Source organism: Melanotaenia boesemani, chromosome 1 (genome assembly GCF_017639745.1).
Source record: "Melanotaenia boesemani isolate fMelBoe1 chromosome 1, fMelBoe1.pri, whole genome shotgun sequence".
NCBI classification, from domain to species: Eukaryota; Metazoa; Chordata; class Actinopteri; order Atheriniformes; family Melanotaeniidae; genus Melanotaenia; species Melanotaenia boesemani.
Window position 1 is genome coordinate 26,054,237 of NC_055682.1, and position 25,071 is coordinate 26,079,307.

General features: G+C 38.7%; 1 protein-coding gene across 1 annotated transcript in view; it reads left to right on the plus strand.

The window, feature by feature from the left end:
- smyd3 (SET and MYND domain containing 3) overlaps positions 1 to 21,993 on the plus strand; it is a 92,112-nt gene extending 70,119 nt beyond the window's left edge. Inside the window, exons 7-12 of the mRNA XM_041981697.1 lie at positions 4,965 to 5,067; positions 5,712 to 5,822; positions 7,555 to 7,642; positions 8,260 to 8,434; positions 21,150 to 21,258; positions 21,437 to 21,993. Coding sequence (XP_041837631.1) covers positions 4,965 to 5,067; positions 5,712 to 5,822; positions 7,555 to 7,642; positions 8,260 to 8,434; positions 21,150 to 21,258; positions 21,437 to 21,568 — 718 coding nt within the window. The 3' untranslated portion in view covers positions 21,569 to 21,993. The remainder of the gene's footprint in view (positions 1 to 4,964; positions 5,068 to 5,711; positions 5,823 to 7,554; positions 7,643 to 8,259; positions 8,435 to 21,149; positions 21,259 to 21,436) is intronic.
- The last annotated feature ends 3,078 nt before the right edge of the window (positions 21,994 to 25,071 follow it).

Genomic DNA, 25,071 nt, shown 5'->3' on the forward strand with positions numbered 1-25,071 from the left:
ATTTTGATTCACCTGACCACAGAACAGTTTTCCACTTTGCCTCAGTCCATTTTAAATTAGTTTTGGTGCAGAGAAGATAGCAACGTTCCTGGATATGTGGCTTCTTCTTTACATCATGGAGCTTTAACCTGCACTTGCTGAGGGCACAGTGAACTGTGTTCACGGACAGTGATTTTCTGAAGTGTTCCTGAACCTGTGCAGTGATTTCCATTAGAGGATCCCATCTGTTTTTAATGCAGTGCTGCCTGAGGGCCTGAAGATCACAGGCTTCCAGCACTGATTTTCAGCAGTGTCCCTTGTTAACAGTGATGTCTCAAGATTTTTTTCAAAATCATGTTCATGTACGTTACCAGTGACATGCGGTCAGGGGAGGCTGCCTCACCTGTCATGATAAAGAAAAAAAGCATACAATAAATATTAATATTTTCCACTGATCTGTGTTAAAAATGCATTTTCAGTATGACTCTAACACGTTTTTGACAGTTTATTAAGTAAAAATTGCCAAATTTGAGTATTTCCTGGGCGAGCTGTGCCTCAGCTCTGACTGTGCCATCCAGTACAAACTGGGTTGCATGACACGTGCCGTTTTCTGTTCCTCAGCATATCGCCAATATGAACTTTACAGAAATATTTGTTATACACCATGACTCTCTACAGTCTGTGTAATGTATTTAATGTATTTGTGAGAGAAATATTCCCGTTTATCGTACAATAAAGTGCAGAGAAAAGTCAGCAGGTGAGGCAAACAGTACTCTGCCTCACCTCAAGGGGGTGCACTCACTCACACCAACACGGTGTGTGAGTGTTGCCAACTTAGCAACCTTTTTTTGTTTTTTTTTTTTCTTAAAGCGACTAGCGACAAATCTAGCGACTTTTTCAGTATTGGAGACTTTTGTAGACTGACGTATATAAAGATAGTTTATTCTTCTCAATGAGGAGTGGGTGCTCCGGCGCAGGCTCCTCTCCTGTCCAAAAGCAACCAGAAGATGCTTCTGGCAGCAGTAACTGCATCAGAGCAGGAGATGATCACCTGTTTCATGACCAGGCTGAAAATGAAACGTTCAAAGCTGGTGCAGGATGATCTCACGCTGGCTTACCGTCAGATATTAATGTCTATTAATGAAGAGTGTGGAGGAAAACCAGTGTTGTGAAATGTTGCAGCCTCATAATTAGAAAACAACCTACACTTAATAAAATTAAACTAGAATAAAAGAAAATATTAACCAAAGAATTTGTTTTATTTTTATTAGTTTTGCCTTTTTAAAAATTTTTTAGCTTGTCTTTTCGTCCTTTTTTGCCTTTCCCACGACATTCTCCACAGCAGCCTCCATGTACCAGGCCAATATGCACATTAGATGATGTCATTAAGTGATTTTTAGCGACTTTTAGGACAGCCAGTAGCTACTTTTCTCACTGAAGAGTTAGTAACAGTGGGTGTGTGAGTGTAATTGAAAGAGGAATGCTGATTGGATATGAAGCATTACCAGTTGCATGCTGCTGAATGAATAGTGAAATAAGATGCTCTTTTCAGTTCTTACAATTGTAAATCAGTGCCTCACCAACCATAAACTTCACTGCACGTCACTGTACTTTACATAGATGATAGAATATCCAGTCTTCTGCATATTGTTTCACAATTTATAGACAGATTTTTTTTGCCGATTGCTGCCTCTCAGAGGTCCTCTCTATACCCCTTCATCTTACTGACCTCTTAACATTTAACACAGTTGCTGTATTCCTCCAGATGTTTTTACTGCCATTTTCTTTCACAGCTTTTGGTTTCCCCCATCCCATTTTTCATGCAATAGTAATATGTCTTATTTTCAAATGTGTCATTTCATGTTTTCTTTCTACTGTGAATGAAAATGTTGGTTAGGGAGATTTGCAAATTACTCATTTCTGTTTTTATGAACGTTTTTTACAACATTCCAATTTTTGTGAAATTGGGATTTTATCTGTGGAACAAACATGAGAAGAGAACCGGGAGTTAAAACATCAGACCCTCCACAGATACAGTACAGGGGAGATATGACATATAACATTACAACATTAAAAAATCATTTTAATTTAAGTTTTCAAATGTAGATATTTTTTTAACTTAAAATTAAAGCTCTGTATACTAATAGAATTAAAACGAGATGTGGTTTTATTCCTAACCAGTACAGTTAAACTATCAGGATGAGGATGATGTCATGAGATTTCACCCTAATGCAGCATAGAAAATCCCTGTTAATAATGACGCTGTACATGCTTGCACTCATAGCAGGTGGACAGACACGAGTCTGAGACTATATTATACTCTTCAGTGTGGGAGATGTTTTTTTATAAAAAAAAAAAAAATAAATAAAATCAAAATGCCTTTTTGACCCAGAAAGCTTTGTTGATGTAAATTCTGCTGCATTTTAGACTTTAATGTAAGGCCAAACAAAATATACGTTATTAAACTTTTTCTTTTTCTTCATCTTTTTGAGTCAGTGGTTTGCTTGGAGCTGGTTTATTGTAGCCGAGTCTACTTCTAAGCTGACATTAGTATAGCAGCAGTAATGGGTTTTCTCACCATATCAATGAATAAGTAATTAATGGATTTAATTTGCTTCACATTCTTCCATATTCAATCTTCAACTAGAAGGGTAACAAATTCAGCCAAATCAAGTAACCAGAGTTTTTACATGTTTTCTTGATTCATGTCATTGAATCATAGCAGGTATAATTAGGATGGTCTGCATTGTAATGTCTATAAACCATTGAACAAGTCACAACACAAATGTGACAGGATTGAACATTTTATCTCAAAGAAATCTTAGTTGGACTAAAGGAAATATTTAGATAAAGTGAGTACCCTCCTTCTCCATCCTGCATCACACAGCAACAGTTATTTTCACAGGTGCTATTAATGTGAGACATGGTTTAGTGAATTAGCCTAATTAGCATGCTAATGAGCTGCTCTCCATCACATAAAAGAATCGTTTCAAGGACTTGATGTCTAGTTGATATTCAGCCTGCAACTTCTGCACTGTGGAGGGAAAGCCGAAGGGGTTAGTGATGGTTTTCTTTGTCATAGAAGGCTGAACACACATTTTTTTATCTCATGGCCCATTGTTTTGCTGAATATGATAAACGATAGCTGCAGTAATGGAGAGAGCTGTAAAAACACACAAACCTCTTATTTTTCGCCAGCCATGCATGCAGTAGCATTAAATGTCTCTTTTATGTGGGTGGGAGGTCATTATTCTCCTTATCATGGGAAACATATTCATCACCAGACTCAGAGATAAGTAAAATCATGCCTGCATCTATTCGCTTTAGTGTTAAGTTTTTGGTTTTTGAGTTTTTTAGTGAAGTAAAACCCCTTGTAAGATGACAAATACACCTGTGATTCTCCGTTTTTCTTTTTCCACCCCTCCTAAAGAAAAATGTTGATTCATCTTTATTATCACTTTGTAGATGGAAGTGTTTTAATGTGTGTGTTTGCAGCACAACAAGTCAAGGTTGTGTTATTGCAGTGCATTATCATTGATTAGTCAAGCATGATCAGATGTAAGTTATACTTTATCTAATACAGCTAAGAATAAAACCTTCTTGCCTATCTGCTGTCCACAATTATCTCCATTAGTTAACACATGCTAAATGACTTCTTCTTAACATTAATGTATTCTGATCCAACAGTGTTAGTGGTGACACATCATGCCTTACAATCTGTGGCAGTAGGATAAATAATATTTTACATGCCTTAAAATGTGTGTCTGTAGGCTTTTATTAAACAGTCAGCTTGGTGACACTGGTCATGTTAAACCAAGAGGGGAGGGATGTGTGAATTCTCATTAAAAGTATTTATAATTGGCAACAAGGGAGGCAGTAATTCTGGGCTGAAACAGAAATAGTAATTTGGCTGATGACCAGGAGCTGGGGTTGCATGTTTTTTACCATCACAAACGAAACGAAACCAGAATACAGCAGATAAATATCTGCCCTGCCATCAGTCAATAATTTCTTATTTGAAGATTGACTGATTACAGTCAACAAACTCATTAACAGTCAATACAGATATTTAGCTGACGTATCTGCGCCTCCCTCTGCGCCTTTTCATCAACCTTTTGTCAAAGGTAAGTAAGTAGAGAAAATTGTTGATGTAAACCTCATTATGTTGTAAAAATCAATCAGGGAAATGATGGAAACAGAGTATTTTGTCTGTGTGTGTGTGTGTGTGTGTGTGTGTGTGTGTGTGTGTGTGTGTGTGTGTGTGTGTGTGTGTGTGTGTGTGTGTGTGTGTGTGTGTGTGTTTGTTTAAATGGGAAAGATTGATATTATGATGCAGTCAGGTGGTACTTAGTCCACTAACAGCACTTTGCAAAAGAAGAGCAAACACATGGAGCTGCAGCTGTCACATGGTACAGGCTGCATGTTGGATGGAGATCTTACATAGGAAGTCTGTTCATGTTTTGTTTCTTCTATTGTGAATATTTTGACACATGTGAACGATCTCTACAAGTGTTTGTTGGCTAAGTGGGATGAGGTTGTTCTTTTTCAAACAATCAGGCAAGTTAAAATGTGTTGCAGACTTTATCATGCACTTTATTTCTTCTGATAGGATGTGAAGCACACAAAGCGGTTGTAGGTGGATGTTTAAATGCTCTGTAACAGCGCTTAAGTGGGTGGTATGTCTCAAGGTAACATCCACATGAATGTCAGGACCAGACATTCTCCAGTAGATCATAACATTATGACATAACTTGTGTTATTCACCTCAGCTGTCAGGGATGTAGTAGTTTTCACTGATCAGTGTAAACACAAAAAAACACAACTCTCTTTGCATCTTACTCACCATCGTCCTGTTTTTTTTCCTTTTTTTCTTTGCCTCTCTCCTCACTGATCTCTCCCTTGTCTCTGTATTTTACCTGCACTCTTCCTCCTGCCACCCTCTGGTCCTCTCCTCTCTCTCCTTTCTACATCTTCTCTGCTCTCAGTTTATCTCTGTTAAACCATGATTGTAGGCCAAACTGTGTGATGGTGTTCGAGGGAACAAAACTGCAGCTCCGAGCTGTCCAGGACATCAACCCTGAAGAGGAGGTATGCATTTTTACAGGATTAACAACGCGGCACATGAGTCTGTTTTCATGGACTCAAACACTGCACCTGCTTCTATGACCACACTCTTTATGAACAATATTTATTAAATGTGCTTCATTTGCTGTTATCATTGATCCACTTAAGCAGTTTTTAATGATAAATAATCTAAAAGTTATAACCATTTCTGCAATAAACTGAATCGTTTTGTACAAGTAATAATATTTTTGATGGATGAACAATGAGCCTAATGGCATTAAATGATTATTAAAGCCCGTAGCCAAGTGAAATATCACATTAACACATTTAGGATGACAGCTACTAACTTTGCAGTGTTTTCTCCATTTCTCCCTCATCCTTCATCATCCCTTGTGACTTTATGTAATGAGATGCATTGTGACTGTATGTAATGAGATGCAACCACGCCATCTGGACTAAACCACACTTACACACCCACACACATAGATGCTACAGAATAATTATCTTTTTTCACTCAGTTTACTCAAATTCAGCTTTTTAATCCATAAAGCTGAACCACACTGTGCCACCATATAAGCAACAGACAGTAGAACTGTGCAATAAATTTACATAAACTGCAAGGAAATACTCTCATGTCAACTCTGATATCTTGTCCTGTCTCTGTCCAGTTAACGATAAGTTACATTGAGACATTGTCCCTGACTGGAGATCGGCAGAGGCAGCTGGAAGAGCAGTACCATTTTACATGCCACTGTCAGCGATGCGAGTCCCAAGAAGAGGTCAGACACAGAAATGATATCATGTTCACTATAAATCAAAGCTTTCTATGATATTGTTTTTCTTTCACAAAACAAAGAAACAGACTGTTTACATGCACGTAATGATCCAAAATGAACTAGACTAATAGATTAGTCAAGTAAAAATGGTTATATCAGTTTAATGTGGCAGCATCACACTGAGGTCTAGCATTCGAAGCATCCTTATCTTTTTTTTCTTTTTTTCTTCATGCCACTGTGATGGTTTAATGAGTTTCATTGTGCAGATAATGCCTAATTTTTAGTTTGTTTTTAGTTTTTATTTAGAATAAAGCTCTGCATGTGTAAGAATATTTGGACCGTGTGCATCAGGGATGAAATGATGGAGCCGATGCAGTGATGTGCCTGTGTAATTGTACCAGTGTAGACACAACTACGTTTAAACTATGTCAAGTTGTTGGACTGAGGGCAGTATACGTCACTGTGGTAAACTGCAGTAAATACTCAAGTAAAGTTGCTCCACTTATGATTCTGATGTTAAACTAATTTTAATTGGATCATTGGTATAAAAATTAATTTTGCATTATTACTGTTGATGACTATAAATTTACACAAATACACACTTTATTTACGTTCATGTTGGATTGTGCACATTCTTATCATGAACCAAAGCAAATAGTTACTTTTTGATTTTGTGCAAAAGTGTTCTTTAAAGTTTAAACACATCCACACCTGTACCTTCTCACTACTTCTGCCTTTTTTTTCTCACTGACTTGCAGACACACACACTTGCACGCTCATGTTATGCTGCTCAGACAGCGTATCGGTGCATAACATGTCCTAGTGTACCCTCACCTGTCCTCATCTTCCTTTTCCTCCTTCACTCTGACATTCTTTCTTATCTCCCGCTGTCCTCCTCTTCCTCTCTGTCACTCTGTCACGCTCCACCTCTTCACACCCTCCCTCTGTCTGTCTGACCACCTACTGAAAAATGAGAAAAATTATCTTGTCTTTCAGCTGCAGTTTTCTTTTCCATCCATCTTAACCCGCTCTGTCTTCCTGCACCAGTGTACTCTTTATGTCTCTGCCCTTCTGTTTTCTTTTCTTCGCTCCTCTCATTGTTGTGTCTTTGCCTTTACTACTGCTTCTTCTACAGCACAGCAACACTCAGAAATACTACATGAGTGTATGCCTTTGTGTCTCTGAGAGACAGCAGCACTCAGCTGATTCTCTGGGACAGTGGCATGTGTTTTATTCCACTAAACTTTAGTCTGCACAAACACACACTTGTGTTGTTTTTTTGTTTGTATTTTTTTCCTCTCATTTCATTTTTATCTGATGAAAGAAAGATGCAGGGTTATGACCTAAAATTGTCATGGCAACAGATGACTGTTGACATCAAATTTGGTGGGTGTTATTTCTTATGTGTTTGTGCTAAGGTGCACAAAAAGCCCTAAAAATGTTACTAAATTCGAATTTTACTTAAAGTTTACAGAATCTTAATCTTGAAAAGTGTGTGAAATTTACAGTTTTCTTTTTCTGACAACATGGTGTCATCAGTCAGTCACACTTTAGTATTCATACTGAAAATAAACTCATTCTGCTTTGTGTTTTCTCCTGCTCTATTCACCTCTCTAACTGCTGGTCTTAAAGCCTGAATTAACATTAAATATGCATATAAGTGTGTTGTTCTAGATGGTGAGGCCGCTTTAGCCATTGGATTGTTCAGCTTGTCCTCGCTCTCCTCTTTAACCAGGACGGACTCATGCTCTCAGGAGAAGAAGCAACATGGTGCCTGCTGAAGGAGGCTCTTCCAAGACTGGATGGACTAAAATCAGAGTCCAGAATCCTTTACCTCCATTGTTCACTTCAGAAAATGCAAACCAAGCATTTATCAATTTTGACTAACAATGATTTCTTGAACTCTGCTTTCATCTTTTATTGGAACCACTGAGACAGAGTTTACATAATTTGGTGCTGCACATCTGGACTGTTTTTTGTGTTTTAATTTTTTAATGGATACAATTAAAATGTTTCCTTAATAGATGTCCATATTACATGTGGATGAGTGAATAGTTCAGTAGAATAGTAAATTCCAGTAATGTCTTAGTGTGTGGTTACACATCATTTGGATCAATGCTACAATCTTAGATCACAGTTTAATGAGAAAATTAAGATTTTTACTCAGTTTGAACATTTTGTGACATTTGAAGCTCAGGGCATGATTAACTAAATAATTACAGCTCTTATTAAATCTGGTGCTGTGCTTTCTTGTCCATAAATCCCTCTTAAGCTATTTTCATCATGAGACAACAGAGAGGAGAGAAAGGGACAGGCATTAGTTCATTGTGTCTTTATAAAATTATTTCAGCAAATTAATTTAAAATTGTTATCACAAATACTTAAGCCTTTCTCAGTAGTTTGCAGTTTTAATGTTGTTTTTCCTTAAGTCATTATCTAGATTGGCAAGCACTCTTAGACGCCTGTTGTCCCCTGTTAACAAATGTTGGTGGTGAAGTTCCTGATGAAAATCTCTACAAGCTCAGGATTACAGACATGGCTTTAGATGCTTCCGTTCACCTGGGACACTGGGAGGAGGCTTTAAGATACGGGGTGAAGACACTTCCAGTATACAGGTGAGTCATCATGGGGAGTTTTCCACCAATATTGTTTCAACATTAGTTCAGAGCCAGTACTGAAGTTAGGATTAGATCTTTCTAGTTTGGCAATCAGAAGTCTGGCTTCTGTCCTGTAACGTGGTGCTGCACATGCACCAACTCATTACCCTTGAGTCACGGGAAGAGGGTGGAGTTATGGAGACCAACCAGACCAGCTAAAATGTTGTAACCACAATGTTTAAAAATTCTGAGTCAGCGTAGCAATAAGTATTAACTAATCCTACAGATGAGAAAAAAACTCTGCCTTGGCATTGTTGTGAAGATAAAGCAGCATTAGAAGATTTTCCTGCTGTTTAATGTCATAATATGAATTATTGCTCTATGTGCTGCTTGGAGCGGCTAAACTGGTGATACTAAGACATCAGTTTTCAGGGAAAAAAAGACAAAGATTTGGAAAACTATTTATAGAACCAACTTTGTACTTGATCTAAACCAAAACTAAGGGAACTGTTTTTATTGTGTCTCTACACAGATGGGAGCAAACATGGAAAGAAACTTAGTGCTTTTTTTTCTTTTTCGTTTTCTCAGATTCTTTCCATCAGAATATTTTCTGATTAAAATATTATTGATAATGATCTCCTCTGGCTTTAGTATGGACAACATTCCAAAGTGCCAAGGAAACAAATTCCCTGAGTGGAGACAGGACTGCATAACTATTCCAATACAGACAATTACCTTAAGGATATTCTCTTTTTTTATTATTATTTTTGTTTGTTTTTTTAAGTGTGGTTGTGTGATCTTCAAATCAAATCAAATCATTTTTATTTATAAAGTGCTTTTCCTGCCAAAGGCATCACAGACTGCTTTATATGGTCAAACAATTTATGCACATTAAAGTAAAACAAGCCTTCACACACCAAAGTAAGCAACATTTAAAAAACATACTCAGTATTATCTCCCTCACACGCAGTCACACAGACACATGCATGCACAAACAGATAAGTAGGATAAAATAAAATAACATGATTTAGATTAAGATCAGATTGAATTCAGTTAAAAGCCAGGCTAGGCACTAGAAGACAACTTTCTTGCCACCTTGAACAACCCAAGACATTTGTTAGCAGTTCAGATGTTTCTGGGAGAATTTTTACACTTTGAGACATTTTCTATTTTCTCAAGTAAATGTCTGCATTGCAGACTGAGCTTGACCTGGCATGTGTCTGCTGCAGGTAAAGCCCATTTCAAATGATTTTTCAGTGTTCTTCATCACTAAATGTGATGCTTTTCTTCTGGTTGCAAAGTTTGAAGTTGTAGTTTGTTCACACAATACAGCTGATCTGTGTGTGGGAGGAATCCAGCACAAGATGTTTTTCTAGACTTAACTCCACACTCATTTGACTGAGCTTTCTTAAGCAATTACAGCTGAAATGCAAATGAGAACTGGTTCTCAAACATATTTTGCCTGGTTAAATGAAGGTTAAATAAAAAATAAAAAATAAAATGCAAACAAGTTTCCTACTCATCTTATATGTTGCACTATGATACAAGAAGCTGCTGGTGATTCAGTATGTTCATCGGCTGATTCAGCCTCTTTTTCTCAGTTCTGATGTGATCTTACATGCTGGATAAATCAAAAAATGCATGTGCGCTCTCATCAACATTAAACCTAATTTGACTCACTCACTTTCATCACCATGCTGTCCTTGTCATGATGCTTGTGTATCTGCTATTAAGGTTTTCATCTGTCATGTCCTCTGGTAACTCCTCCCTGCTGACTGCGTATGGGGGTATTTTCCTGTCTTTAATCAAGAGCGGAATTATTTGCTTTGAGAGCAAGATTTCTGGTTTTTACACTCATATCATCTTGCTCTCTCTCAGAACTCTGCTCTCACACTCAGAAAGTCCCCTCTTGCTTTCAAATATATTGTTATTCCTTTCAAAACTCTGCGCTGAGACTTGGTCTCTTTCCGTCACGAGCACACATTCTCTGCTCTCTCAAAACTTCTGCTCTTGGATATTTTTTCCTCATTCTTGGGTTGCTGAAAGAGCTGTCTGTCAAACCTTCTGAATGCTTGTGCCTTTGAGGAGGAAATTTAAGAGCATGTTTCTGTAAAATTAGGGTACGATAGTGTTTTCACACACAAGAAAAATCTTCCCTGAACCTCTATTCAGTCATGTTATACCAAGTTCTGAAAGTCAATTTTGTATACAGTCAGCTTGAAAAAAACAAGAAGAATGTAAAAGTAGATGTAGAATATTGTGGCAGCACACAAAGGGGCTCATTTGGTTCCATGCTGCTAGATACAAAGGCTCATGGGACTTTTGATGCTTGAGTCCATGTTATGCTCAGTCACTCGTTCTCTTTTTCTGTTTGAAATGCCAAAGTTTATCTCCTTTATCTTTAAAAGTAAATAAACATAAGCAAACTTTGAATAAGCTGTGTCAAACTTAAAAAGAACAAAATCCTGGACTGTAAATGAGGCATTTCAGGCAGTTCAGCAGCAGCGTCTTCTGTCTGAATGACTCTAGACTTTGTAATTGTAGATCTTTTATAAGCAGAAAAAGCTGAAAAGTAATGATATATGACAGTGAAGGAAAAGGAAACACCTCTAAAGCAGAGTGTGACCTCATTCAGTTCAGATCATTTAGTAGTGATCATTGTTTCAGTTATGCTAAAAAGTTGCCACCGTAACTGAGACTCCTCTTGTGATTAATGGTCACCCAGCATTAACTATTAGGTTGGATGTTAAAATAATAAGCATAGTGAAGACTGAAGTGTGCATTGCATAATAATTATTACAAAAGTTGGATATGTGGATATTTTTAGGGAAAGGTTTGGTGTAGTTTTTCAGTAACAAGGAGCTCACAGATTACAGAAGCAACACTAAATAAATGTAGTGTGTAATACCCATCAAATGGACATCAGATAGCCTCTAAATCACAGACTGCTATAGCAGGTTTGAACTACTTTTGACTAAACAGGTTTGAACTAAATGACAGATGTATAGCTGGAAAGAAGAAAATGAAGAAATGTTGGTGGGGCAGCAAAAACTAAAACGATAAAAAGTAAGTCTGATAACAATATAAAAAAAATAAAAGGAAGCTATAAATGTAATGGTATAATCAACAAACATAAATGAACATAAATATAATTATCAAAAAAATGAACTTCCCCTGGTAGAAGGATGAAGTTTACTAAATCAAAACCTGATATAGTGGAAATTCAAAGAAGAGCAAAAATGATCAAATACATGTCTCGAGTTACAGTAAATTACATCACAGTGTTTGGTTGGGGATTTTTATCCTCTCACCTTTCATTCATTGCTTCTTCGTTGCAGTTGACTTAGTCTCAACATCAGACTTCTTATTCACTTTTCTGTGTGTGTGAGAAACGAATTGATTTTGTGTGAAGGGCAGAGCTCTGGTGGCACAGCCTTGTTCTCACACATCGGCAACAACATAACCACAGGAGAGAAACCACAGGCACAGCTTATAAATAAATAACCAGACTGTGGGCACCAGAAAGAAAGAGAATGATGGTGATGAGAATTACGAGATGGAGAGATGTGAGTGAGTTGGGAAAAAATAAATAAAACAGTAAAAAAAAAAAAAGCATCTCAAGGAAGAAAGTAAAGACCAAAGTGAAGGTTGGTTGACAGGGATTGGCCCTCTGAGCTAAACTTCATTACTACTGCATTTCTTTTTAAGGCTCACCATCATTTTTTTTATGGATAGGTTTGAAGTTTGTTCTGTATTTTATGTCTGCACTAGTTTTGTGCTCCATAACTCGAGCTCATTCTGATTTTAGGTAGCATTTAATTCCATTATATACATTATGTCTTGAAGTTATTTAGTACTTTAAAGACTTTTCATTATTTTTTCCTTAAAAAAGCCTTTTCAAAACCATAAATGTTGTAAAACAACATTTAGCTGCTGAATAGGGGATTTTTTTTAACATCTTTAGACCATTTTCTCCAGGGATTATTTACAACTTAAAGCCTCATGTGTTATCAGTTAGGCCTGATTAAATATTTTAAAGATGTTATTTTACTTACTACTTCATTATGCATTTGAAATAGCTAAATTCTAAATCCTAGTACTTTTAATTGACTGTAATATTACATTTAGTGGGTTTATTTTATTCATAGTTATTCTGTATATTGTGTATGTTATGTTTATAGTACATTGACTTTGTCTCTGTGGATAATGTCTGGACAATCAATATTAACTTTGTTAATTGAGTCAATGCCACATTTTCTGAGCTGATTTCTGAAATAATTAACAAATTTTATTCAATACAATAAAACAAGCCAGGCCTGGTGTGATCTAAAATGTGAATATTTTGCAACATGTCAAAATGTAAAAGAGGTCAGCAGAATATTGAATAATGACGGCCCCTAGTCGGCTGCAGCTGCACCGGCTCATGACAATTTTGGATATTTTGGTCAAAATTCTGTCGACATCAAGTAGAGTTTGGATATGATTGCCAGCACTTGTTGGAATTCTGATCATCCTGCGACTTTGGGGTCGTAGATGGACCTATGGAGTGTCTACGTTGCCTTGGAACACAACGCCAACAAGATCCAGCGGCTGACGGAGCTGCGGACTCGTCTAACAGCTCAAGCCAGCAGAGGAGTAAGCGAAGGCGTTGTGACCCGGGACGGGCTAACAGCTAAGCTAAAAGCTAACCCTTACAGAACGCCTTCCACCCATCTTCATCTCCAGTATTTGCTCCCTGGACAGAAAAATTGGAACAACTGCAGTTGGAAATAATATCACAAGGTGAGATGAGGAACTGCTGTGCCATAACTTTGACATAAACATGGCTCAACCCATATATCCTGGACTACGCGGTTAGCATTGAGGGATTCACCACATTCCATTCCAACAGGACCTGTGAACTCAGCAGTAAATCCTGGGGGGTGGTTTTTGTATTTACATTAACTACAACTGGTGTAAAAATGCTGTCTCAAGCTATTGCTCAACTGACATTGAGTTTTTGACTGTAATCTGCAGTAGGCCTGTCGCGATAAGCAATAAGTCAATTAATTGAACGATAAGAAAATAAGAGCACGATAAGTTTGCCGGCCGCGATAATTTTTTTTCGTCCCCCCTTTACCATAGACTGTGTATGACAATAGGTTTCACTATGGAGTATTTCGACTAAACGCTCTGGTTTCTTGCGGAGCGATCTCTCTAGTGTCACACTTGACTGCAGCATGTTGCAGCACGAGCCGGTAAGCCGCATTTGTTTTGCACGGCTGCCAACACGCAATGGCCGTGAGACTTGCGTATTTAAGTGGCTTCTCACGCTCTCGCGCTAAACCTCCGATTCTCATGCTGAAATATGTAAATAATAGATGCAAGCATCTCCTCTTTTATTGTTTCGCTGCTTCCCACATGTAAGCAGAACACACACATTCTAGCTTACGACGTCAGTACAAAGCCCCCACTTCCTGGTCTACCGTAATAACCCCTGTAATCCGCAGGCACATTACGCAAATAGAATCAGCCTATATACTACCGTATATGACAAAATACACATTAAGAGCAATGCCGGCTAATCGAGAGGTTTGGGAGGATTCCCAGTGGGCCGCATAACTTTTGGGCCGGTGTCCCGGCGTATGTGAATGTGGTATCCCAGCTAACTGCTGGGTTGTAGTTACTTATAAGGCCAACAGAGGGCAGAATGACTTTGTTTCACAAGCAGTAGATTTTGAAGAGCAGAAGAAGAACACGGGTTTTTGTTAGATGTAAAGTGCTGAAGTTTGGTTCGTCATTAAAACCGGCATGCTTGTCTACTTGTCTGGAGTTTATTTGAAGATGCAACAGTGAAAAAGGCGCTTTTATTTATTTAGTTTATTGACCTTTGAAAATGTGTACTTGCATTATTACGGCATATGTCACTATATTAGTTGAGAATGGTCTCAAAATGACACATTAGCCATCTGCGCAATATTATCGTTTATCGCGATAATTTCTGAGAAAATTTATCGTACAGCTAAATTTGTTATCGTGACAGGCCTAATCTGCAGACCATTCTACCTGCCCAGAGAATTCAGCTGTTATCATCACAGCTGTGTACGTTCCCCCCAGTGCAAACACAAGGAGGCTATGACTGTTCTCTACCAGACCATCAGCGAGTTGCAGACCACACACACTGAGGGCAATTTCATCGTTGCTGGAGACTTTAACCAGGCCAACATGAAAACAGTTCTCCCACACTTGACTTCCATCAACATGTGGGTTTTGCAGCCAGAGGAAAGAGCACTCTGAACATGGCCTACACCAGCATTAAGCATGCATTCAGAACAACCTCCACCTTGGCTTTTCCCAGCATACAAGCCCCTGCTGATCAGAGAAAAACCCACAGTGAGGGTGTGGTCTGGGGGGGCTGTGGAGGCACTTCCGGACTGTTTTGAATGCACAGACTGGGATATGTTTAAGACAGCTGCCACATACAACAACCACACCTACATTGATGAGTATGCTATGTCTGTGTCAGCCTACATCAGCAAACCTACGGAGGATGTCAGTGTCATGAAGAACATCATTACCTGAGCCAACCAGAAACCCTGGATGACGGCTGAAGTACATAAGATGTTAAAAGCACAGAACTCGGCCTTCGAGTCTGGTAATGGTGTCAACACCCATAAGGCACCAGGCCCGGATAACATTCCTGAGCAGGTGCTCAGGGAATGTGCAGACCAGCTAGCTTGTGTCCTGACAGATGTCTTTAACATATTGCCGGACCAAGCCGCAGTGTCTGCCACCATCATCCCAGTGTCGAAAAAACCTCAGATCACTTCTCTCAGCGATTACCGGCTCATTGCACTAACTAATGATGAAGTGCTTTGAAAGGCTGATAAAGAATCACATCATCTCCAGACTCCCTCCCACGCTTCATCCCTTCCAGTTTGCCTACTGACTAAGTCACTGCACTGAGGACACCATTTCCTCCACTCTACACCGACGCCTTGGACACCTGGAGGTTGTACAAGCACGCTTGTGTGGATGCTGTTCCTGCTTTTAGCATCATCCCACAGCACCTGGTAGGCACACTGGGACCCCTGAGCCTCAGCACCCCCCTGCAGAACTGGCCGCTTGACCTCCTCACTGACAGACCATAGTCAGTGCAGCTAGGTTGGAAACTCTAGTGTCATCACCCTCAGGACAGGCTCCCCTTCGGGCTGCGTCCCGAGTCCTCTGCTGTTCACTTTGATGACACACGACTACCTCCACAGATTTTCCACATTGTGAAATTCACGGATGGCACAACAGTGGTGGACCTCATCAAGGACAACAAGAACCTGGCCTACCGAGAGGAAGTGGAGCAGCTGGTGGGTTGGTGCAGAGACAACAGCTTGATCCTGAATGTGGACAAGACCAAGGAGATCATTGTCGACATCAGGACAACCAGCCCAGCCACGCCTCACTTCTCATAAACAACACAGCCTTGGAAGTGGTCCGCAGCATAAAGTTCCTGGGGGTGTGACCTGGTCTGTGAACACTGCATCACTGGTCAAGAGGGAACAGCTGCAGATGCACTTCCTACAGAGGATGAGAAGAGCCAACCTGCCCCCACTCATTCTTACCACATTCTACAGCAGCACCATAGAGCATCCTTACCAGTTGGCTCTCTGTGTGGTGTGGAGGCTGCACTGCCTCTGGCTGGAAGGATGTGAGGCGAGGACAGCAGAGAGGATTATCGGAACCCCTCCATCCAGGACTGTTCTCAGAAACGCTGCATGTCTCGGGCTAGGAAGATCTTCAGTGACTCCTCACATCCAACAACACCGACCGTTTAATCTGCTGGCCACTGGAAAGAGGTTGCATTTGGTGCAGGACCACCAGGTTCTGCAACAGATTTGTTGGCCAGGCCATCAGACTGTTCATTAACATCATTAACAGCTCTCACTGTTACTAGACACTACTGTTCTAGCTACTGCATTTTATTTTCTTCTTACCTACTATTTCTTATAATTATTTAATTTTAAATTATTTTAGCAGTGTTGTATATAAAATACAAATATTCAGATCTCTGCACCTTATCATCATCTGCACTTCAATGTATCCTTGGCCCTCACTTCTGTATACTGTAAACTGAAACCTATGCAAACAACATTTCGTTTTGTATACACCTACTGTGTATAAAATGACAATAAAGTCTGTCTAAAGTCTAAAGCTATTATTAATAGCAGGCTGTTAAGACAGTTTTCATGTATTGGTGTGTGCTCTGTGGTGATGGGCATCTGTTTTAAGGTTTTTTTTCCCCAAGCAAGCAAGGCTCAAAAAGTATGGTTGCATTATTTTATTGTATTTTTTATGTAAGACAAAATAATATTTAGATATAAGAGACCTGTGTTGATAACACAGAAATATGATTTTAAAACATAAAGGGAAATGAGTGAAAATACACATTTTTGAGAATCATTTTTACATGGTTAGAAAAATCTTCACAGATACCAGTTTGACTGGTAATGAAAATGAAAAATCCTTGGGTTTTCCCGAATGTTCAGTGCAAACTTCAACCCACCAAAATGAATAAATTGGGGGACTCCGGGAGAAAAAAGAAAGTTTTCTTCAAAAGATCAAACTTAAAAAATGTATAACTTTAAAAAGGGGATTATGGGTGGAACTTTGGGATATTTTTCGAGGTCTTTTGAGCTTAATAGAAGTTTTCATATGAATTTTTCAATAAAATCCATAAGGTGATCCTGCAGGGGGAAGGAAAATCTGGTGTGGAATAACCTAAATGAAAAATGAGAGAGGGGCAGAAAGGTGCAGGTTGAATGGTGATAACCTGAGCAAACGGGGAGGAGGGGTTGGCATAAATGAAGCAATGCAAGAATCACAAGGAAATGGAGAAACGTGGGGGGAAAAAAAACAGATGGGCTGTACTTAGCCTTACACTGGCAGGAGGCAAGACAACAATAAAAGAAAAACAAATAAATAAAAGAAGAGAAAAGATTTAAGGAAAAAAAAAGTGGGAGTGGGAGGAGGATCCTCCATATTCATTTCCTATCTTCCTCTGGGCTCATCACAGGCAGGGAGGAAAGATAGCTGCAGGAGTTCTCCATGTCTCTCTTTCTCCTGTCCTTCCCCTCATTCTGTATTCCTTTCTTCTTTCAGTCTCTCTGCAGGTCCTTTCTCAGTTTCTCTATTCAGTTTGTGATGTGTAGGGAGGTTATTCTCCAAGAATAATACACACCTGCTGCAGGCTGCACACAACAGGCTCATTGAACATCTCCATGCTGCACATATATTTTTATTAAAGATATGCTTATAAACAGATTCATGAATATGTGAAGCTATACACATATGTGTTTGTGAAAACATGCACACAGATATAGGTTACACACAGAAAAAAGCTTAAAGCTTTTACATATGGATTTTGTTGCTTAGTCTGGTTTTATTTCTTTGTAAAAACATGTATGGTAACATCCTGTTGAGATTTCTGCAGGACGGCACTAATGTACAGAAACAACTAAATGTTGATTCATCAGAATAAATGAGCAAGAATCTTTCCCTCTGGATGTACTGGTGTGCATTAGCATTCAGCAGACATATGGAGAGACATCTATTGCATGAGATTTTTGCATCAACAAAGGCCTCGGTGGATCAGCCAAGTGCACCCATGATATCAGTCTGCATGAATCTGCTGGTGGTACGATATGAAATGCAAAGACTTTTAAAGCCAGCAGCATTATAGAGCTGTTCATTCGCTCTCTGTTGGACACACAAATGTTTCATGCAAAGTCTGAAGTAGAAGACAGATTGAGGATGACATTAAATATTAGAAAAGTTGGATAAGTTCAAAGTTTTTCAAATAGTCTTTTTTGTGAAATGCAGGATCGATTTGATTAGACATTAGTGTCAGATGAGAGCATCCCTCTTTGACTGAAGTACTTACCACTCATACACAATCCAGCCTGGATCGAGCGGTCCTGAACAGGCATTACTGAGCTTTAATCAAACCAACAAAGGCTGGAAGCCGGTTATATAGATTACTTTTGTGTGGTTGTTCACTGTGTGGATTTTTCAGTAAAGAACGACTCACTAAATCTGATTTAAGGGTGACTGAACTTTGCCTCAAAATACTAATGGGTATAAGATTAAGGTTATTAACTGAAATAGTAGAGTTGAAATTACTGTTACATTGAACTCAAATCAAATTACAACCAATCAGAAAGCTTGGAACTAATCATCAATGTGTTTTCTCTCTCAATCATCAGTTTTCCCCTTTGTAAGTCGAACCATATTTCCCTCTCACAAACAGCAGGACGTGGATCTTTTGTTCCAGACAAGTGCCTCATTAGTTCCACAGCATTTGCCAGAAAATGCTACACTTTCCCCCAACTATTCATTTCTCCTTCTCGCCCCCTCCCTCTCCCTTGTAGCCGAGAGCTATGACTTTCTAACTAGCTGGATATAACCGTAAAAACCGTATTTCTCTTTAATTTACTCTCACAGGAATAGAAATTAGGGGATAAATCAGGAGACAGCAAGCTAATGAAATTATTTTAATTGCCTTGTTGGTCTGTATGCAAAAAAAAAAACAAAAAAAAACATAATTGGTATGTGGTCTTGAAGTGCATTTTTACTTGTCATGGCTCTCTGAATCGCTTGCTTGATAATTAAATCAATATTGCAACTTGTTATTATTCATGGAGGACTAATGCTGTTTGGTTTAGTCTCCGAACTCTCGATTTAATTAAATTTAACCAAGGAAATCGAGGGGGCCACCTCTGTAATTGGTGGGTCTGTCAGTTCATGGTTTAGTTAAGCTTGAAGTTGTGAACAAATGGGCTATTATCACTATGAGTAAACACGATCAGTGTACATGTAGAGGTAGATATTATTCTGGTTGAGGTCACGTCATTTAAAAAGAAAAAAAACTTTTTATCAAAGAAGTTGCTATTTTCTGTCCATAAAGATGAAATTTTGATTAATTTTCTGGTCAAATCAGATGATAAACTATTTATTTGCATTGTTGAACTGAGGGCTTGATGAACCCACTTGTTTGCAGAGAACTGATATCTGGCAAATAAACCAGGTTAAACAGGGGGAAGTGGATTCATATTAACCTTATCTTTGTATGCATGCTCATACATTAATGCTTGTGTGTGTGCGTGCTCGCATTCATGTCTGTGTTTTCATACAGTAAGAAGGAAGATTCAGAATGACAGCAGAGGTAAAGTGAAGGGGAAGAATGAATGGAGGCCTGCAGAAGAGGGAATGATCCACCTGAACAATATCAGTAACTATAATCTCTGCAGTCAGCAATATAAAACGTGCCAATATTAACATGTAGGAGCAGAGTTAAGGAGATGCAAAGGAAAATGGTTTGGATTACAGGGTGGAACAGAAAAGTGCAGAAAATACAGGAAAAGTAAAGTTTGCTAAGGAAGTTTTTTGAGAACACCAAATACAAAAAATTGCAACTTACAGTAAAGTGAATACTTGTATGTGAAGAGTTTTAACATATCTTTAGTATATCTGCTCTTTGGTTTGTTGGGAGGGTGTGCAGTATTTTTACTTTGTTTGTTTGTAAATCTGCAGACGTTGTGTACATCATGTTGCATGTTGTAGTTTTCTGTGAAACCAGAATAAAAATGAATTTGATAGAAGAGCTGGCTCTGACACACACACATGCAGACACCTACTCTTTCACATACTCAGACAAACATGGAGACATGCATCATGCACACCTTTGCACGTCTGAATAATTGCTTTTTCTCCTGATGTTATTTCCCTTTCTTGTGTCAGTCTTCTTTATTGTGAACAGTATCGCCAAACAATATCAATACCAATCATATTCAGTTTCAAACCTTTTTTTTTTCTTTTCCCCCCTTAAATAATCTTTTAACAGAATGATTGCACACACGGTTAATTGAAACATTCCCATTCCCCAACCCCCTGTCCCCTCATAATAATAATATTGTTATTATTAATATTATTAATAAAAATGTTTTATTACCATCAATACATTAAAACCAGAATATGAGAATTCAGTAATGGTTTAATAAGAAATAAAAGTCTATTCACCATCCAACATTTCATTAATCTGTCGTTTAATTCCTTTCTTTCTGAAGAAGAGATTGGGCTCCATCTTGTCCAATGTGTTCCAAAAGGGGGTCCATACATTAAGAACTTTAGTTTGTCTTTTAACCAAAAAACAGTCACTTCAAAGCAACAATGTCCATCACACATTTTATCCAGTTAGAAATAACGGGTGCAGTGTCCCTTTTTTCACTCAGTCCCAACATTGTATGTGTCACACTTCGATTCAGACACTGATTGGCACAACAGATGATATTAGTAGCTGTCTGGGTCAATGCTGAGGGCTAACCTCAGAGTGATGGAGAGCAAATTGACAAATTAGAGCAAATCCTGCAGTCAGTATTGTGTGTACTCATCTAAATTGAACCTCATCATTTGCTTTGACAGGCTGTGGTGTATTATAAACTCCAGCATATAGGTATCCTCTGAGCACTGGTTTGTCACCGTGCCAGTGATTGGAACTCCTCAGACATGTACTTCCTTCCCGTGCAGACATTCATACATATGATGAACCATAAATATCTCCTCTAATGGGAAGGAACATTACTACACTATACTACAAGATTATTAATATCAGAAGAACAATTCAATAAAAGTCATAAAAACTAATGAAACAGTTTGAAGTTATGTTGAAAGGATTTTATCATCTCTGTCTGTTTTGTTAATGAAGGCAATACTACCCTGATCCACATCCAGTTCATGGGGTTCAGCTGGTGAGAGTGGGAAAGCTGCAGCATTATCTGGAACACACTGAGGAAGCTTTGGACACATTCAAACAGGTACGAGACATCACATTTTTACAGTACTGACAACAAAGTCAAAACTGCTATTTTAAAAACACGTTTTTAGTTTTACCATCTTTTGGGGTTTTTGTAAAAAAAAAAAAAAAAGAAAAATGGGTCGTGAGGGGAAATTTTATCCTACACAAAATGACTCAGCTAATTTCTTCTTTTCCAGGCCTTTAAAATAATAAAGACTACTCATGGAGAAGATCACCCTCTAACGACTGACCTCATGGTGAAGATGGGGGAATGTTGTAGTGAGATGGAGCACCAGTCGTCCAGGAGACGTGAAAATACAGATATCTAAATCTTCTACATGGAAATTATGAAAAAGTGAAGAATATACAAACACGTTATACATCCATAGTCTGTCTTTTAACGTCCTTATATAAAGTTTTAGAGTTCAGTGTAAAAACGTGGGTGCTGACAGTTACACAGTGGTCATGTTTTATCGGTGCTAAAACGTTATCCTTGACTAACCAGCACTCTCCCCCCTCTGGTAATCGATACAGACCAAACGGAGGAAGAGCAGCACTGTTTCATTATGAGCTGAGAAATAACGAAGCTGACGTATCAGCCGAGTGACGACAGCATCATCGGTACATGTGGTGTGCTACCATAATAGCTAAGTCGGTCAACCGTTCGTAGCATTACAGTTTTACAACCAGCTACCACGTGTCTCTGCATGATGGCGTCTTACCGAGATATTAAACATTATTACTGTTAATTTTACGCTCATGAGAAGGAGTGGTTCATTTCGTTTTTCTTCTGACCTTTAAAAGAGACATTCACGATTCCTGCATGGCATTTTCCACATTTTTAGTTTCTTTACCTTCTCTCCCTCTGGTGATTACTTCTTTTACTTTACTCTCCCTTCCAATGGTTCTGGGATGAATTAATGTGCATGGTTAGAGTTCGGTGCATCAAGCTAGATATTTTTGTGTGAGAAAAATGGAATTGGGTGGGGGTGGGGTATGGTGGTACATGTGCTTTGTGTGTAGAATAAAATAGACTATCTTTATTGTCATTGTAACGAGTATGAGAAAGTACAATGAGATTTAGAATTGCCATCCAATTAAATACCTCATATACGAAATTAGTAAAAAACGGACAAATAAAAGCAACATAAAAAGGCAGCAGAAGCAGAGACTCATCACTCACACACAGTAAGAATGATTAGATGTATTTTTCATTTGGTTAGGTTAAATACTGGGGTATGTGAAGGCTTGTTTTTAATTTGTAAAAATTGTTGTTTTTATTTCGTGAAGCTCTTGTGCTGCTTTTTTTTAAAAAAAAAGTGATAAAATTTGATTTTGTTTTGTTTGATTTGCTGTTAAAAAATGTAGAGTTGTTAGTAAAGTGCACATTATGGCTTACAGTACACATTTTAATAGTCACAGGTTGGGGTCATGGGGCATTTCTGCTGACCTGTTTGAAACAACAGCCTGGTGTTACTCTGCTATTTTACAATTTTCAGTTACGGACTGATGTTTCTACATTTGAGGCATGTGGACAAATGTGCCTTTTCATGTTTTCTGCTGTGACAGGACTGTTTACTACACTGTACCCCCTGACACATACACACCACTCCTGCACTGTGACTCTTGATAAGATAAAATAAAATAATACTTTATTCATCCCATAGACAGAGAAATTCAGACATTACGGCAGCGAATTTCAAGTAGACAAAGTAAAAGTAGACGTAAGGAAAAAAATAAAAACTGTCTTTCACAGCCCACCAAAGGCACCAGCCTCAATTTAGACATGCTGTCTCATAAAGACGTTTAGTTCCATTAACATTTTTCTGCTGTGGATGACCAGCGGAAAAATGGGATTTTCCCACCCCCTGCGAGGGTCCAATGCTCCGGTTTGACAACCTCTACCATAAATTAGTGAGAATATCCCAGAGCCAGCTTTTCACTAAAACATATAAAGACAACACATGATTTGTTAAAGTGCTAACTCCTGGCAGCTTTTGACACATCGGCATTGTGGCTGTGATATTCCTGCAGCTTTGGTTTGATCTGTAGCCTGTTATTCCCCCATTCTGTCTTTGAGTGAGAGACCAAGAGACAGGGCGTCCCCTGTGGGCCCCGTCTCCTATGTAATCTATAGATTCCATCATGATGAGTGATCTCAGGGCCATGGTTCTCGTGTGTGTGTGTGTGCGTGCGTGCGTGTGTGCACGCTTGTGTTTGTGTTGGTTTAGTAAAGCCAGGTTTTCAAAACATTCATCATGGTCCGTGCATATCCATCACACACACTTCCCTTGATAATCCCTGTATTTTGTTTGTTACTGTGTCAGTGTGCAAGCTCAGAGGGTGTCCAATAGTTTTTCTCTCACTCATTCAGCCGTTTACAAACTGATGACCACATTTCCTGTGAGAAAACCTGCTTGTGTGTATGTGTCACCTAGTCCTGCAGTAGAAAAAGTGTCCCTCTGTCCTGCTATGCACTCCTCAGATATTCAACTGAAAGTGGTTTCTACACAAGAATGTTATCTGTTCTATTTATTGAAAATTCTTATAGAAATAATTTGTTTTGTTTTTTTTTGTTTTTTTTTGCATGTTTACAAAAAAAATGGTTTTATTGCTTACTGGTGTGTTCCAGTTGTCCTTGGAACTCGGAATTCCGAGGATATTTTTTGCTGGAAATGATTAAGTTTATATATAATATAAAATTCTTTATAAAATATTTTGTTTCCGTTAAGTTTTAGTGAGTTGTTATTGATAGTTATTTTGTTAGGGCAGGTATTTTTATGAAAAATCGCGTCAGTGTGGGGGGTTTATTAATCATTATTACCTAAACTGGCTGCTGTTCTCATGGTGCACATTTTTGCAACGGGTTATGATTTTCTAGTTTCTATACGACAATGGTAGATGCTCTCAAATTGGCTGTTTTGAAGATGTCCATTTTCTTCAAGCTCGTGCAGCTGGAATGCCGACTACCTGGTAATGACGTCACCAACTTTCGACTGTTCGGAATTCCGAGGCAGCTGGAATGCACCAGGAGTTCACATGTCTTTCACTGTCAGTCTGCAGGCAGAGTGAAGAAAAGCACACCTATTGGTTTTAACCACCTTCCTTCACTTCTTTGTCATTTACTGTTCCCTGCTTTCAATTTTCACCCTTGTTTCAGGCTGTCCTGCTCCACCACCTCACCTTCACACACTCTGTCCTCCTCCTGCTGTCATGTCTCACTTCCATCCCTTAATAATTTAATGGCTCCTACCATATATTCTCTATTTGTAGCTCAGTGTGCAATCCAAATCCAAACAAAAGGGTCATCCAGCGATAAGTTTACTTTGTATAAGTGTTTTTCCGACTATAGAAGACAAAGACATTCAACAGGTATATTTTTTAATAATAGCTACATTCCACTATTTGATTAAATAAGTGCATACTGCTGCTATGGCACATTGTATTTATTACAGTCTGTTCTGCTATAAGCTCTTCTTGCTTTGCATTTAGAAATGACCTTTCTTTAAACCACAGAACCCGATGATAGATTACACCCTTTTTTGGGGATGATTCTCCTGCATTTCAAGCTTCAATAACAAGGAGATGGTGACCCTATTAGCTTGAATCGAAGGCAACTGCACTTCTCTTTGTCTCTTGAAAACGTTTTGTCTCTCATCCTAAAGGCTTCTTCAGCTCTACACTCACTGGTGATGAGTTCCAGGCTTATAAGCTGTTGTTTGGCCATTCACACTTGAGTCTCCCACCCAACCCAACCATTCTATGTGTCATTGGGCTTGTTGCCACTTGTGAGTTGGCCGACCAACATGTGATGTGTTTTGGTCTCAAGATT